At 43.1% G+C, this 18,129-nt stretch overlaps 1 protein-coding gene across 1 annotated transcript in view; it reads right to left on the bottom strand.

Annotated features, from left to right (window-relative positions):
* Positions 1-18,129, bottom strand: part of LOC112069668 (proton-coupled amino acid transporter 1-like) — a 118,114-nt gene that overhangs the window by 65,141 nt on the left and 34,844 nt on the right. Inside the window, 6 exon segments of the mRNA XM_024137031.2 lie at positions 3,021-3,239; positions 13,051-13,135; positions 13,695-13,737; positions 13,740-13,770; positions 15,946-15,958; positions 17,603-17,691. Of these exon segments, the coding sequence (XP_023992799.2) occupies positions 3,021-3,239; positions 13,051-13,135; positions 13,695-13,737; positions 13,740-13,770; positions 15,946-15,958; positions 17,603-17,691 (480 nt within the window).

Raw genomic sequence — 18,129 nt, 5'->3', positions numbered from 1 at the left:
GCTGTCTTCTGCTTCATGGTAGGTACTGCAGGACTGTCTTCTGCTTCACGGAAGGTACTGCAGCACTGCATCTTCTGCTTCATGGTAGGTACTGCAGGGCTGTCTTCTGCTTCATGGTAGGTACTGCAGGACTGTCTTCTGCTTCACGGTAGGTACTGCAGCACTGCATCTTCTGCTTCATGGTAGGTACTGCAGGGCTGTCTTCTGCTTCATGGTAGGTACTGCAGGACTGTCTTCTGCTTCACGGTAGGTACTGCAGCACTGCATCTTCTGCTTCATGGTAGGTACTGCAGGACTGCTTCTGCTTCACGGTAGGTACTGCAGGACTGTCTTCTGCTTCAGTAGTACTCAGACTGCTCTGCTTCACGGTAGGTACTGCAGGACTGTCTTCTGCTTCACGGTAGGTACTGCAGGACTGGCTTCTGCTTCACGAGTAGGTACTGCAGGACTGTCTTCTGCTTCATGGTAGGTACTGCAGGCTGTCTTCTGCTTCATGGTAGGTACTGCAGGACTGTCTTCTGCTTCACGGTAGGTACCGCAGGACTGTCTTCTGCTTCACGTAGGTACTGCAGGACTGTCTTCTGCTTCACGTAGGTACTGCAGGGCTGTCTTCTGCTTCATGGTAGGTACTGCAGGACTGCATCTTCTGCTTCATGGTAGGTACTGCAGGACTGCTTCTGCTTCACGTAGGACTGCAGGACTGCTTCTGCTTCACGTAGGTACTGCAGGACTGGCTTCTGCTTCACGTAGGTACTGCAGGACTGGCTTCTGCTTCACGGTAGGACTGCAGGACTGTCTTCTGCTTCATGTAGGTACTGCAGGACTCTTCTGCTTCATGGTAGGTACTGCAGGACTGTCTTCTGCTTCATGGTAGGTATCTGCAGGACTGGCTTCTGCTTCATGGGATATGCAGCTGTCTTCTGCTTCAGGTAGGTACTGCAGACTGTCTTCTGCTTACGGTAGGGACTGCAGGACTGTCTTCTGCTCACGTAGGTACTGCAGACTTCTTCTGCTTCACGGTAGTACTGCAGGACTGTCTTCTGCTTCATGCGTAGGTACTGCAGGACTGTCTTCTGCTTCATGGTAGGTACTGCAGGACTCTTCTGCTTCATGGTAGGTACTGCAGGACGTCTTCTGCTTCATGGTAGGTACTGCAGGACTGTCTTCTGCTTCATGGTAGGTACTGCAGGACTGTGTCTTTTGGGGGAGGGACTAACATTAACTTGTCCAAATAAAGAAACGCAACTTTTATTGCAAAACGTTTTCTGTGCAAAACATTTTGGTACAGTGCAACAGTGTGCACTAATGAATACACTCCAGTCCCATGGCACGCGTTACATTCCCAAGCAAGAAACCCCACAAAAATGTTGTCAAACAGAAGGGAAATAAACAACAACCAAAACAAAACAGGTGGGTTTTAGGACGGGTTCTGATAAACACTCATGAAGGTGTCTACTGAAGTTTGCAACAACTTGGACCTAAAGACACCCACCATGAGCACCCACTAAAATTGCCCAAGAAGAGGCAAACAAAATTAAAACCAACACCAAACTTAGACAGGAAGGAGACCACAAAGTGGACCAAAACAGGAAAAATCTATTTTGTTTTTGTTTGTTAGAAATCAAAATGGGGAGAGCCAACTAAAGGTGTTAACCCTCCACATCTCTCCAGACAGCTGGAGCACTAGGGCCAGCGACATATTAAATAACCCTGGGCCAGCCACTATTAAATATCCACTGTGGACAGCCACTATTAAATAACCTGGCCAGCCACTATTAAATATCCACTGGGCCAGCCACTATTAAATACCACTGGGCCAGCCACTATTTAATAACCCTGGGCCAGCCACTATTAAAAATACCCTGGCCGAGCCACTATTAAAAACCCGGCCATCGAGGCCAGCCCACTATTAAATATCCACTGGGCCAGCCACTATTAAATATCCACTGGGCCAGCCACTATTAAATATCTCACTGGGCCAGCCACTATTAAATAACCCCTGCCAGCCTGACCACTATTAAATACCCTGGGCCAGCCACTATTAAATCCCATGTGCCACCCACTATTAAATAATCCCCCTCGGGCCAGCCACTATAATAAATAACTCACCCATGAAGTCCCTAGCCACCTATTAAATATCCACAAGATAACATGGCCAGCCAAGACCACTACAATAAAATCCACACTGAAGACCTGCCCACCTATTAAATAACCCCTGCCAGCCACTATTAAATAACCTGGCCAGCCATACACTTGCACTTTTAAATAACCCTGGGCCAGCCACTATTAAATAATATAAACCTGGCCTCAAGCACACTAAATAAATATATATATACCACTGAATCCATAAGCCCCTACTATCAAATAACACCTGGCCAGCCTACTAATTAGAAACCATCACCTGGCCATCCATCATACATTAAAATACAACTCGGCCAGCCAAATCCTACCAATATATTATAAGTATATTTCCACGCTCCAACGCAAACCCTAATGCGTACCAAGAAAGAATCACGCCTTTTATGGAGCCCAACACCAGCTCCACACCCATCGATAGACAACTAATGCGACCTTGGGCCAAACATCCACTCATTAAAACAGTACCTGGATTCCCACGCCACTATTAATATCACTCACTGGGCCAGCCAAACTTACCAAAAATTTAACCCTGAGCCATAAGAAACCGCCAGACCCAACACACAGAGTTAATACATCACCGTGAACACCATACCAATACAAGCACAACTAATTAAATAACCCCTAGGCCACCAACATCAAAATCATCCACTGGCCAGCCACTATTAAATATCCACTGGCCACTATGAATAACTGGCCAGCCACTAGAAATAACCCCATGGCCAGCCACTATTAAATAACCCCTGGGCCAGCCACTATTAAATATCTCCCTGGACCAAGCCACTATTAAATATCCACTGGCCAGCCACTATTAAATATCCACTGGCCAGCCACTATTAATATCCACTGGGCCAGCCACTATAAATATTACCTGCAGTACCTACCGTGAAGCAGAAGAAGTAGATGAGTACCAGACTAGCACACATGGCCAGGTTGGCTGCCAGAGAGAGGGGTGCCAGGTACTTCAGGTTTGGGGTGAACACCAGGAGTATAATGGCTGGCAGGAAACACAACATGTAGAGACGGGAGTCAAAGCTGGGGACGGTCACAGCCGTCTGGTTTCTGTGGCAGTTCATGGTTGTCCCGTTAGAAGCCTCCACCACCTGAAGGAAGAATGCCAAAGAATAGTGAACACATAATAGGGGTATCCTTCTCACATGTCATGCCATCCTAAACTGTACTCTGCTGGATCTGGTATTTTCTTCATATTGCCCTTTCCAGCAAGGTGCAAGCAACTGATGGATAGTGATGGCTTTGGATTTCTGAACTTTAAATGTTATGAATCATTAGTTATAATAGAGACCTGAGGGGTGCCATAGCCAAGGGGCTACACCAGAGGTTAATGGTTATCTGTAGGGGGTAGGTATATGGTGGGTGCAATTAAGCTTGGAATGTACTGACTGTAGGGAAAACGATCACGTGGCAGGCATTGATAAGGGGAGAGAGCCATGGATTAGTGATGAAGGGGGTCCAGGTCAGGTCACATTAAGGGAGAAGGAAAATGTTATTGCCCGTATCACTTAGTTTCCTGCCTAGCAATAAAGATAATGTTTAGCGAGAAGGAGGAGACTTCACCCAAAGTGGGGTACAAATACCACCACTATTTTAAACATGTTTTTGTGGCTTCAGCAGTTCGATCCTTTGGGAAGAATAAAGTTGGTTTAAGCTTTCACAGTGTCCGTTGAGTTCTTACTCTAATAATTAGAACCTAACGGTTGGCGTTGTCGGCAGGATTCACCATGATTTATAGTCAAACCAGAGWGTCCAGAGCTGGCAACAAACAAGGTAAGCACAGTTCCTACACCTGTTTCCACTCATTTTGACATCTTGGGGAGATGAGAATCGTAGACTGAAAACTTATAGGATACGGATCTAGAAAGCCTGAGTTTATTCAGTAGGCCCATTGAGAAACGACCAGTCGTAAATATATGGTGTAGGGTGGGTTCCTTTAAGGATAGGTCCCAAGTGGAGGTTTTCCTCTGCAAGATCTGTAAAAAGGGGACAAAAAGTCCCAGCTGCAGTGACAGTGAGGCAGTAGAGCGTATGTGGATATTGATWAGAAGGTTACCTACAAACTCTGAAGGAAAGCCACATGCATGGTTAAAAGAAAAGCAATAAGATATTCAAACACTGTTTGAGATTCGTGTAGGAACAATAGCAATAAGGAGAGAGGTTGGTTTATGCCCTATTGGGGCGGTGAACCGTGACAGATTATGTGGAAATACTAGGAAGACAAGTGTGAATCATTCTGGTAATGTGTGTTATCAACAACAGTGATATTTGATGCGCAACACTTGAATAAGACATTGAGTCATCCGTATTCTCCAGTAATACATTTGCAGACTCTATAGTATTGGTTCTAACACAAGGTATTAAAGTGCCGTGACCAATTAATAGGCACAAATACCATAACTATTCTCTGGGGAAGTGGGTAGCGCTACCTTAGAAAATAGTTAATAGACGGTGGGTTTTATAGACGGGAGTGAAGAAATCTAAACACCGTGGCCACCATGGGGAGAGGTTTGGGAATAATAACTATTGATATGGTGACAGACGGCTCCGAGTCTCCCTGTAGAGCGGAGCTAGAGGATTTTAATAAAGCCATGGAGGCGCTGAAAGAAGCGCAAGAGCATTCCACCAATTCGGCTCGAATATGGGGATTTTTTTGCAAACTGGGTAAAAATTGGCCAGCTGTTGACGGAAAATTAAAATCAAATAAAGAACTCAGAGATGCTGTTGTGCACAATGATGTCAAAATCGCAAGCTCAATATACAAGTGTTTTGATGTCAGCGTTTAATCAACAGAAGAGTATAACTGATAAAAATGTAATTAGTAGATGTACTCAGCTTCAAAAAGACTGGGTACGTGAGTACATAGATACAATTTGTATTTCGGTTTTGATGGCAGGTTTGAAACCTGTGACCAAAATGGTAAATGCGGGGGTAGTGGATGAAATAGAGCAGGATGCTTTATGAGTGAAAAGAAAAACTCTGCTCACTTCACAGATGTGCAAGGGGTTAATGCGGCCACAGGGAAAGTCACTAACTATAGTTTCAATGGCCAAGGTAAGACAAAGAAACGTAGAGAAAAAACATCAAAGCTGTGGGGCTGTTGGTCATTGGAAAAAGGAGTGTAAAGTAGGAATGAATCCTGCTGTATATGGAAGAAACGCTGCCAAGCAAGCTTTTGTCTGGTTTTCAAAAGAGCAACAACAAATCCTCCTGAAAGTAGCGGGACAGGAAACTTCCACATAGCGGTGTATGGCCTCGGTACGATCAACAGTAGGTCATAGAGATTACAGTTTCTATGTGAAGGAAGACGTATGAGATCACGTCTTACACTACTTTTTAATAGATGCCAGGATCAAATATCGCGGATTCCTTATGATGAGAAATTAGCTAAATTTGCCAAAGGAAAAAGGCATTTTGGGTTGAAGAATCTAGGTGAAATACCAGGGGGATGGATTCTAAAGAGGTAACACATTAACATTATCTGGCCAAACACTTCTTGCAAACTCAGAAAACCTTGGGAGGTTTTTAATCTCATGAGACATTGTCATTTTATTATGAATAGATTTACATTTGATGTTGTCTTATTCTGAAATAGATTTCTAGAATGGACGAAAGGGTGGAGGGGTCACAAGGAATTAGCATAGGGGTACCACTCCTAAAATTAACTTTACATTTCTTGTTCATGAACATGGTAGTGTGGTGGTTATGCAGAATCATGGGGAAAAGAGACCACTGAATCGTTGGACTCGGTGGTGAGATAAGGTCGCCGTGTCTAAGGGTAGTACATGCTAAATAAAAAATGTATAAAGGATGGGGTGGATTAAAACAAATGTTTAATGATTGGGGTAAGGACAGTGGATTTACCATTATCTTTGGTTTATAATTAATACTTTTGTATTGCTGATTAAGATGTAGCATAGTGAATGCTAACGAAATGTACACTTTGTTTTCCAGAAGAGGAGGGGGTTTCATTATCTCTCGTTGGAATGTTCCCTGAGACTGTGGTATTGGGGAGAGCAGTAAATGATATTCAGCAGTTTTAAGTGTAAAAGGGTCTGGATTAGAAACGGAGTTCCCAGATAAGACCTGTTCATGTGTGTTTTTGACACACACACACACACACACACACACACACACACACAACACACACACACACACACACACACACACACACACACACACACACACACACACACACACACACACACACACACACACAACAACCATAAACCACACACACACACACACTACCGGTTATGAGTATGCGTTAGTAGTGTTGATACTCTGGGATTTATTTTGTGTGGGGTTTTATCAATTTGGTTTTAAATTGGGTATGCAATTACTTTACGAGATACCATTATTTCCTTATGGAGTTATCAAGAGTTGTAATTCTAAGTTGATTGGTTATTCGAATTTGTTTATTTTTGATGGAACATGTTTTTGAATCACGATGTGAATCATGTGTTTCGAAGGGGAAATTACTAGTTCCCTGGGCCACTGGTCTTTGGGTAAATACACAAATGTATTTTGTTCAGTCTGCATATAGAAGGAAAAATATATGTTAATGAGGGTTGACAGTTACTCCAAATGGATTGTGATATGTGAATTGATGATTTCATTTCTGTCTTTGTATCGATACAAATTTCACCAGATTGGGTCTACTGTATTGTTGGGTTAGGGTGCTAACTCCCTGATCTGGTAACTCTTCAGAGAGGTCAGCAGTAAAATAAGGGAGTACGAACTCATTTTGACAATGGTTGCTTCAACAGTAAACAGTATGTTGTTATGCTCTTTGACATTTGTCGTAGAGATAACATTATTAAGAAAACTGGGAACGTAATAATTTGTCATATAGTCAATACTTGTCTGGATTTCCTGAAACCGAAATGAATTGAACTAAACTGTTGTTCTGATCTGTCCTCTCGAGGTTATCATGGAAGGTGACGTCCGATCGTGTCTTAATGCATGTAGGAATAATTTGATGACAAACTGTGTGTGAAACTGAAAACCCTCCCTAACCGGCTGAAGAAAGAGCAACAAAGGCGTTCAATGCGACAGTGACTTTTAACACTTCAATCTGTGTCCAAGCCATGAACCTGGGTACGGGCGGCAGGAGTGCGCCATGAGTCCGGAGACCGCGCATATGGAGTGAGCATGGAGAGAGATTACATTCAAACTTCTCTCATGCTCCTGGTGTACTGGTGAGAGAAATGGACCAGACAGAATGGTGGTAGCGGCTCAGGTGAGAGGCTCGTGTACGTGGGAAAAACAGATTACTTTATATTGAAATCGGGACATTACCAAGGGCCATCAAATGTGACAGGCAAGACTTACATATGTGCCGTTGGGAAGGAGGAAGTGCCTGGGAGGAGKGCGGGTGGGGGGTGGTATTGAGGAAGGTCTACACACTGCGAACAACTTAGACAAAGAATGCATTGAGATACCGATATTTCATTACCAGGAAAACAGGGACAAAAGGGGGGTTGTGATGAGAAGAGTCATTACCAGCAATAAAAGGCCCCGTTTATAAATGTACATTCTAACCGTGATGATGTGTGCCAGGTTGAGAAGCTCAAATTCACGTGATAGACTCAAAGTAAAGCACTAAGGACTGTCATTTTAAATAATGTATAAAATGTTTTAGTTATGATTCAGCTACAGCGAGAGAGAGTTGCTCTCAAACTGTGAGGGGTGGGTGCGCTGCCCAAATGTATTATGTCTAGGGAGGCTCTAGAAACCTTATCTTTAAGTGTCCTCTGACAGGGAGGTTATTAGAGAACTCACTGGATGATAGATTGGTTCAAACATCATTTTTTGTTAAAAGAAATTACCATTTCATCAGAATTTTTATGTTAAATCGCATCAATACATATAGATTGCTGGATGATAAGGGAAAATGAATTGCATACAAGGCTCATAGTCTGTGTCTTGCGTTAACAGCCAAGGATGAATATGGAAGGAGCCGGGAACAGAGACCAGCATCACAAGGGCATAGAACATAACGGATGGACAGTTCTTTCCCCAGTTTTAGTTGCATCAAGGGTGGTGTGAAATTATTAAACATGTACTTTTTTTCCCTCTTTCCTTTTCAAGTCAATATGTTTTTAGGTTTCGTGGAACATCAGAGTGGTCATTGTTCCAGAGGAGGAACTGATGTATATTGACTAATTGATTTAAGAATGTGCTAGTATGTTTATAACTGTAGAAGTGCATTAGGAGTAGTGACTAGTGTGTTATGGGTTAGMTGGAATGATATATGTGCAAATGTATCTGTAGCAGGAGGYGAGGTACACATGAGGCCTGTGGTTGAGACAGAATGTTTACATAAGACTGTTAAGTGAGATGGAATGTGACAGAGGTGGAGATCAGTGGAGGCTCATTAATGAAGGTCGTGGTGATAGAGTGGTATCATTCCCAGAGACTATGTACAGTTGAAGTCAGAAGTTTACATACACCTTAGCCAAATACATTTAAACTCAGTTTTTCACAATTCCTGACATTTAAACCTAGTAAAAATGCACTGTGTTAGGTCAGTTAGGATCACCACTTTATTTAGAGAATGTGAAATGTCAGAATAATAGTAGAGATAATGATTTATTTCAGCTTTTATTTGTTTCATCACATTCCCAGTGGGTCAGAAGTTTACATACACTCAATTAGTATTTGGTAGCATGGCCTTTAAATTATTTAACTTCGGTCAAACATTTCAGGTAGCCTTCTACAAGCTTCCCACAATAAGTTGGGTGAATATTGGCCCATTCCACCTGACAGAGCGGGTGTAACTGAGTCAGGTTGGTAGGCCTCCTTGCTCGCACACGCTTTTTCAGTTCTGCCCCCCMAAAAATTATGGGATTGAGGTCAGGGCTTTGTGATGGCCACTCCAATACCTTGACCATGTCCTTAAGCCATTTTGCTCACAACTTTGGAAGTATACTTGGGGTCATTGTCCATTTGGAAGACCCATTTGCGACCAAGCTTTAACTTCCTGACTGATGTCTTGAGATGTTGCTTCAATATATCCACATAATGTTTTCCCTTCCCCTCATGATGCATCTATTTTGTGAAGTGCACCAGTCCCTCAAGCAGCAAAGCACCCCCACAACATGATGCGCCCCCCCCCCCCCCCCCCCCCCTCTGCTTCACGGTTGGGATGGTGTTCTTCGGCTTACAAGCCTCCCCTTTTTTCTCCAAACATAACGATGGTCATTTTTGCCAAACAATTCTATTTTTGTTTCATCAGACCAGAGGACGTTTTTCCCAAAAAGTACAATCTTTGTTCCTATGTGCAGTTGCAAACCGTGTGGTCTGGCTATTTAAATGGCGGTTTGGAGCAGTGGCTCTTTCCGTGCTGAGCGGCCATTTAGGTTATGTCATATAGGACTCGTTTTTAACGTGGATATAGAAACTTTTGTACCTGTTTCCTCCAGCATCTTCACAAGGTCCTTGTGTTTATTAGGTCTTAGCTGATTTATTTTGATATTTCCCATGGATGTCAAGCGAAGAGGCACTGAGTTTGAAGGTAGGCCTTGAAATACATCTACAGTACACCTCCAATTGACTCAAATGATGTCAATTAGCCTATCAGAAGCTTCTAAAGCCATGGACATCATTTTCTGAAATTTTCCAAGCTGTTTAAGGCACAGTCAACTTAGTGTATGTAAACTTCTGACCCACTGGAATTGTGATACAGTGAAATAATCTGTATCTGTAATAATATCTGTAATAATAAGTGAAATAATCTGTCTGTAAACAATTGTTGGAAAAATGACTTGTGTCGTGCACAAAGTAAATTCCCTAACCGACTTGCCAAAACTATAGTTTGTTAACAAGAAATTTGTGGAGTGGTTGAAAAAACGAGTTTTAATGACTCCAACCTAAGTGTATGTAAACTTCCGACTTCAACTGTATATTGTTACTGGAGATAGCTTTGTAGGGAGACAGAGGACAGTTAACTGTGCACAATATAGGGTATATTAGGAGTTCAATTGAACGTTAACACAGACCCAGATCATGGTGAAAGTAGAAGAGGTAGTAATGGCATTTCAGACACTATTGTCAACTTTCAAGAAACCTGTGACTCAGAGTTCTGTTAGGTTGGATATTCTTCCAACGTCATTCATCTCTTCCCCATTCATAACAACCGGCGAACACTTGACAGATTCCATGCAGTAGTTACTCACGGCAGTCGCTGTAGGGACAGTATTAAAAGGAGGCTATAGTAACAGCATGGAATGGGACTACGGTATAAATGAGGGAGTTTGAGGTATGCATCATGGGCATTACTTTAGTAGCATTGTTGGGATTTCAGTTTATGAGGACTCATGTCACATGGCTTGGTAGCTGGGAGACCGATGGGAGAACCGGGGGCTGTTAGTCACGTCACAAATTAGTGATCTTGCCATAAAATGGGAGAGTCTACGTCGTCAGGAAATGACCMATGCGTTGCAGTGTGTATATTCCCTRGTGGAAGCGGCACATGAGGAGCAAGAGATAACCGWGGGCTGAATTCTGGAGAATGAGTGCACACACAGTCCTCCTTACAGCACCTGCAGCAGTAAAGATCGTCATGTCTCTCCTCGGTGGGTGCATAGCTGTCACGTGAAGTGAGGTCCAGCTGCATAATGGGTGAGCATGAAGACACCATGACAGAGGAAGCGGAGCTAATGAGAGAGAGAGACTAGATTCCTCTGTAGACATACAGATGGGTCGGGTCTGGAAGCTACTTTAACCGCCATAAAGATACAATGTTTAGCGAGAAGGAGCAGACTCCACCCAAAGTGAGGTACAAATACCACCACTATTGTAAACATGATTTTGTCGATTCAGCTGTTCGATCCTTYGGGAAGAATAAAGTTGGTTTAAGCTTTCACAGTGTCCRCTGAGTTCTTACTCTAATAATTAGAACSTWACGGTAGGACTCAAAAGAGGACTGAACAGTGTACMRAGCATTCGGAAAGTATTCAGACCCTTTTACTTTTYCCACATTTTGTTACGTTACAGCCTCATTCTAAAATGAATTAAATTGTTTTTTCCCCTCATCAATCTACACACAATACCTCATAATGACAAAGTGAAAACAGGTTTTTAGAAATTTTTGCAAATGTATTAAAAACAAATACCTGRTTTACATAAGTATTCAGACCCTTTGCTATGAGACTCGAAATTGAGCTCAGGTGCATCCTGTTTCCATTGATCATCCTTGAGATGGTTCTACAACTTGGAGTCCACATGTGGKAAATTAAATTGATTGGACATGATTTGGAAAGGCACACACCTGTCTATATAAAGCTCCCATAGTTGACAGTGCATGTCAGAGCGAAAACCAAGTTATGAATTGTCCGTAGAGCTCTGAGACTGGATTGTGTCAAGGCACAGATCTGGGGATGGGTACCAAAAACATTTCTGCAGGATTAAAGGTCCCCAAGAACACAGGGGCCTCCATCATTCTTAAATGGAAAAAGTTTGGAACCACCAAGACTCTTCCTAGAGCTGGCCGCCCGGCCAAACTGAGCATTTGGGGGAGTAGGGCCTTGGTCAGGGAGGTGACCAAGAACCAGACGGTCACTGACAGAGCTCCAGAGTTCCTCTGTGAAGATGGGAGAACCTTCCGGAAGGACAACCATCTCTGCAGCACTCCACCAATCAGGCCTTTATGGTAGAGTGGCTAGATGGAAGCCACTCCTCAGTAAAAGGCACATGACAGTCCGCTTGGAGTTTGCCAAAAGGCACCTAAAGACTCTCAGATCATGAGACATCACATCTGGAGGAAACATGGCACCATCCCTACGGTGAAGCATGGTGGTGGCAGCATCATGCTGTGGGGATGTTTTCAGCGGCAGGGACAGGGAGACTAGTCAGGATCGAGTGAAAGATGAACGGAKCAAAGTACAGAGAGATCCTTGATGAAAACCTGATCCAGCGTGCTCTGGACCTCAGACTGGAACGAAGGTTCACCTTCCAACAGGACAACAACCCTAAGCACACAGCCAAGACAACACAGGAGTGGCTGTTTTTTCTTTGTCATTATGGGGTAGATTGATGAGAGGGGAAAAAAACATTTAATCAATTTTAGAATAAGGCTGTAATGTAACAAAATGTGGAAAAAGTCAAGAGGTCTGAATACTTTCCGAATGCACTGTAGCTGAGTAACAGAACGAGCAGAAGAGTTTGGCTGGAATCTTGTCCACACCAGTGATGATAACATCTAAACTGCTTGTCCACACCAGTGATGATAACATCCAAACTGCTGGTATCTTGTCCACACCAGTGATGATAACATCCAAACTGCTGGTATCTTGTCCACACAGTGATGATAACATCCACTGCTGGTATCTTGTCACACCAGATGATGATAACATCAAACTGCTGGTATCTTGTCCACACCAGTGATGATAACATCCAAACTGCTGGTATCTTGTCCACACAGTGATGTAACATCAAACTGCTGGTATCTTGTCCACACCAGTGATGATAACATCCAAACTGCTGGTACTGCTCAGGAAGTAGTAAACAATACCACCGTGGTGGTTGTCACGAAACAGTATACGTCAACATGATGACATGCCCTCCTGTTTGACGTTGTCACTGAGGAAGACAAAGTAAACAGTACTAGTCAACTTGATGACATGTCCTCTGCTATTTGACGTTGTCACTGAGGAAGACGAAGTAACAGTACTAGTCAACATGATGACATGTCCCCTACCTGTTTGACGTTGTCACTGAGGAAGACAAAGTAGACAGTACTAGTCAACATGATGACATGTCCCCTACCTGTTTGACGTTGTCACTGAGGAAGACAAAGTAAACAGTCCTAGTCAACATGATGACATGTCCCTACCTGTTTGACGTTGTCACTGAGGAAGCAAAGTAACAGTACTAGTCACATGATGACATGTCCAATACCTGTTTGACGTTGTCACTGAGGAAGACAAGTAGACACAGCAGAAACCCAGCTGGGTTGATGATCAGAAACACGTTAACTATCCGCCTGAAGGAAAACAGGGACAAGGACACAGATAAACATTGTTCTAACTTAGAGGGGACTGAAAACACAAGATATAAACCAAACACTAATTGAATAAGGTGAAAACACAGCCATAATTATTGAAGACTTATTACAGAATACATTTCATATGATTCATAACTTCCTGTAGGTTCCTAAGTAACTACTGTAGAACATTCACTGTAACACTTCTACAAGACACATTCTACATAACTTAGACTTGTAGTACTACATCTACTACTACTGTAGACACATTCTACTGTAGACACATTCTACAAGACATTCTCAGTAACTACAGTAGTAACTCTGTAAGACACATTCTACATAACTCTTAGACCTTCTACTGTAGACACATTCTACAAGACACATTCTACAGTAACTTACAGTAGTAACTACTGTAGACACATTCTAAGTAACTACAGTAAGTAAAACTACTGTAGACACATTCTACAGTAAACTACAGTAGTAACTACTGTAGACACATTCTACATAACTACAGTAGTATATGTAGACACGTTACTGTAGACACTCTACATATATTTACCTCCCCATATTGAGTGCCCTTCTCAGCCACGAGACGTTCTCATACCATACTGCACAGCATCACCATAGTCCAGAAGGTTACCTAGCGGGCTCTCGAGTTGTTCAACCTAGAACAGAGGAACGTCACTCAGAGAGGATTGTTCAACCTAGAACAGAGGAATGTCACTCAGAAGAGGCTTGTCAACCTAGACAGAGGGAAGTCACTCAGAAGAGGTTTTGTTCAACCTAGAACAGAGGGAATGTCACTCAGAAGAGGCTTGTTCAACTAGAAAGAGGAATGTCACCTCAGAAGGGCTTGTATCAACCTAGACACAGAGGGAATGTCACAGGCTTGTCAATAACAGAACGAATGTTCAAAGAGACCTTGTTCAACCTAAGAACAGAGGGAATGTCACTCAGAGAAGGTTGTTCAACCTAGAACAGAGGGAATCGTCACTCAGAAGAGGCTTGTTCAACTAGAACAGAGGGAGATGTCACTCAGAAAGAGGCTTGTTCAACTAGAACAGAGGGAACGCTCACTCAGAAAGGGCTTGTTCACCTAGAACAGAGGGAAGTCACTCAGAAGAGGCTTGTTCAACTAGAAGAGGGAATGTCACTCAGAAGAGGCTTGTTCAACCTAGAACAGAGGGAACGTTCATCAGAAGAGCTGTGCTTCAACCGTAGAACAGAGGGAAATACTCAGAAGAGGCTTGTTCAACCTAGAACAGAGGACATGTCAACGAGAAAGCTTGTTCAAACTAGAACAAGGGAATGTCACTCATGCAAGAGCTTGTATCAACTAAAGCAGAGGAACTGTCATCAGAAGAGGCTGTTCAACCTAGAGACGAGGGAACGTCACCAGAAAAGGGCTTGTTCAAACCTAGAACAGAAACCAGCGGACCATCACTCCAAACAAAGGCCTTGTCTCAACCTTTAGAAAAGAGGAATGTCACTCAGAAAGGCTTGTTCATCAGAACAGAAGGGAAGTCACTCAGAAAGGCTTGTTCAACCCTAGAACAGAGGGATAGTCACTCAATAGATGCTGAACAACTATCGTTACCTTCACTCGAACGTCTCGGCCGGAATGTCTTGATCAGATAGATGCCCTTCACCTAGAATGAGAGGAATCCGTTCACTCAGAAGAAGGCTTGTGTTTTTTTCTTATTTCTTACACCGAATCCACGCCACAAGGCAAGTACCTCAGAAGAGGCTTGTTCAACCTAGAACACAAGGAACCGTCACTTCAGAAGAGGCTGTTACCTAGAACAGAAGGGAATGTCACTCAGAAGAGGCTTGTTCAACCTGAGAAGCAAGGAATTGTCACTCAGAAGGGCTTGTTAACCTAGAACAGAGGAACGTCACTCAGAAGAGGTTGTTCAACCTAGAACAGAGGAACGTCACTCAGAAGAGGCTTGTTCAACCTAGAACAGAGGGAATGTCTACTCAGAAGAGGCTTGTTCAACTAGAACAGAGGAACGTCACTCAGAAGAGGCTTGTTCAACTAGAACAGAGGGAACGTCACTCAGAAGAGGCTTTGTTCAACCTAGACAGAGGGAATTCACTCAGAAAGGCTTGTTCAACTAGACAGAGGAACGTCACTCAGAAGGCTTGTTCAACTGAACAGAGGGAATGTCACTCAGAAGAGGCTTGTTCAAACCTAGAACAGAAGGAACGTCACTCAGAAGAGGCTTGTTCAACCTAGAACAGAGGGAGTCACTCAGAAGAGGCTTGTTCAACCTAGAACAGAGGAACGTCACTCAGAAGAGGCTTGTTCAAAACCTAGAAAAGGAAGTCACTCAGAAGAGGCTTGTTCAACCTAGAACAGAGGGAATGTCACTCAGAAGAGGCTTGTTCACCTATAGAATAACAGGGGAACCGGCTTCACTAGCAAGGAACGGCACTCAGAGCTTGTTTAACCTATGACAGTAGGAACGTCAACTCAGAAGAGGCTTGTTCAACCTTAGAAAGAGGGAATGTACTCAGAAGAGGCGTTTGTTTTAACCTAGAACAGAGGGACCGTCACTCAGAAAGGGCTTGTTCAACTAGAACAGAAGGGACACGTTCACTCAGAAAGGGCTTGTTGCAACGCTAGAACAGAGGGAATGTCACTAGAAGAGGCCCTTGTTCAACATAGAAGGGAAGTCACTCAGAAGAGGCTTGTTCAAGCCTAGAACAGGAGGGAAAGTACTCAGAAGAGGCTTGGTTCACCTAGAACAGAGGAATGTCACTCAGAAAGGGCTTGTTTCACCTAGAACAGAGGATGTACTCAGAATAGGCTTGTTCAACCTAGAAAGAGGGAAGTCATCAGAAAGGGCTTGTTCACCTAGAACAGAGGGAATGTCACTCAGAAGAAGCTTGTTTTCAACTAGAAAGAAGGAAACGTCCACTCAGAGAGGCTTGTTTCAACCTAGAACAGAAGGAATGTACTCAGAAGAGGATTGTTCACCTAGCACAGAGGGATGTCACTCAGAAAGAGGGCTTGTTCACTAGAACAGAGGAACGTCATAGAAGGCTTGTTCAACCTAGAACAGAGGTAACGTCACTCAGAAGAGGGCTTGTTTCCCTAGAAGAGAGGGAACGGTCACTCAGAAGAGGCTTGGTTCAACCTAGAAGCGAGGGAATGTCACCCAGGGCCAAGTTCAGATTGGGATCAGGTCTACCCTGTCATGTAACCGTATTCATTTTGGTCTGAATGGAAAAACTGAATATGGGCCCAGATTTCAACGACCACACAACTTGAAACAACCGCCAATAAAATGACCATACCCCGTGTACACGTAATGTGACCGTGTTACTTCAACTGGGGCCTGGTACCTGGTCACTAGTGTGAAGAACCTGACAGACAGGTTAGTGATATGACATTATTCACCTGTTTGATTGTGTAATAGAGAACAGGGTTGTGAACGATGGATGTAGAGTATCCAAAGCAGCTGAAATCATGGGTGCATTCACATCGTGCTTATTTAGTTTCAGTTTGCTAGCATTACAACATAAACACGTTTTTCACTTCTCCTACAAAAGGAAACTAACTGCACTAGTTCAACAACATAACTTGCAGTCTGAACACACCCCATAAGGGTGTTACTAGAACATAGTGGACTGAYGACTGGCTTGGTTTGTTTCATTAAAACATCCTGCTTTATCCAATACTAGKCTTGATGGCATCGYTGCATCGTGGTGACATTGACTTAGATTAGCCTATGAACTGAACACATTTCAACAGTTCAGTTGCCAGGACAACGTGAGAGATGTCCTCATAGACGTCAAACTCAAAAAAGGAAGTGCATAATGGGAAAGTGCTGTACTTCTCTTCTTGATTCTTGATTCAAACCAAACTGGAAAAATATATAAAAAATGTAACGTGCTACAATTTCTAAGATTTTACTGAGTTACAGTTCATAAAGGGAAATCAGTCCATTGAAATAAATTCATTAAGCCCCTGTAGAATCAGCTTCTTGATATGCCACACCTGTCAGGTGGATGGATTATCTTGGCAAAGGATAAATGCTCACTAACAGGGATGTAAACTAATTTTTACACATTATTTTAGAGAAAGATTTTTGTGCATATGGAACATTTCTGGTATATTTTATTTCAGCTCATGAAACATGGGACCAACACTTTACATATTGAGTTTATATTTTTGCTCAGTATAGCTGTACAACAGTATCCACACCAATTGGATTGGCACAGCGGTCTAAGGCACTGTGATTGAGGTGTCACTACAGACACCCTGGTTCAAATCCAGACTGTATCACAACCGGCCGTGATTGGGAGTTCGGGTTTGGCTGGGGTAGGCCGTCATCGTAAATAAGAATTTGTTCTTAAGTTCTTAACTGACTTGCCTAGTTAAATAAAATAAAAATATATATAATTATGGAACAACTGAGAAGTGCTGCAGACAAATGGAGTGGGAAAGGCTCCACTTACTTTGCACTGAGGTGATGGGAACATTTTGCAAGCAGATTCATACAGTGGACTGCTATTATCCCCATGGCGAACAGACTCAGAGGTCCTAACTGGAAAGGAAGAGAGAAGACCGTGTCATTAGGTATAGTCACTAAGGTTGCAAAATTCAGGGAACTTTCAATAAATTCCCTGGTTTCCCACAAATCCTGGATGGAGGATTCTAGAATCAGGAGAGAATAAGCAGAGAATCCGGAATCCTCCAACCAGGATTCCTGGAAAACCAGGGAATGTATTGAAAGTTCCAGGAATTTTTGCAACCCTAATAGTCCCATTGTGTCATTCCCTCACACTGCACTGGCARAATACATGCATTAGCCATGGACATCTACTAAGGAGCTCTAGAATAGATCAAAGTAAGATTGTTGAAATAATGATAAAGGTTTTGAACAAACACAAGAGGACACTTAAATAAAATGGTGGTAGAACGATGTTCCCCTTCTAACCCTAACCCTTACCACAAGGCCTGCGTTCCTGACAGCCAGAGGTAG

The sequence above is a fragment of the Salvelinus sp. IW2-2015 genome, unplaced genomic scaffold (assembly GCF_002910315.2).
Source record: "Salvelinus sp. IW2-2015 unplaced genomic scaffold, ASM291031v2 Un_scaffold1073, whole genome shotgun sequence".
NCBI lineage: Eukaryota > Metazoa > Chordata > Actinopteri > Salmoniformes > Salmonidae > Salvelinus > Salvelinus sp. IW2-2015.
This window is presented reverse-complemented; position numbering and strand designations above follow the sequence as displayed.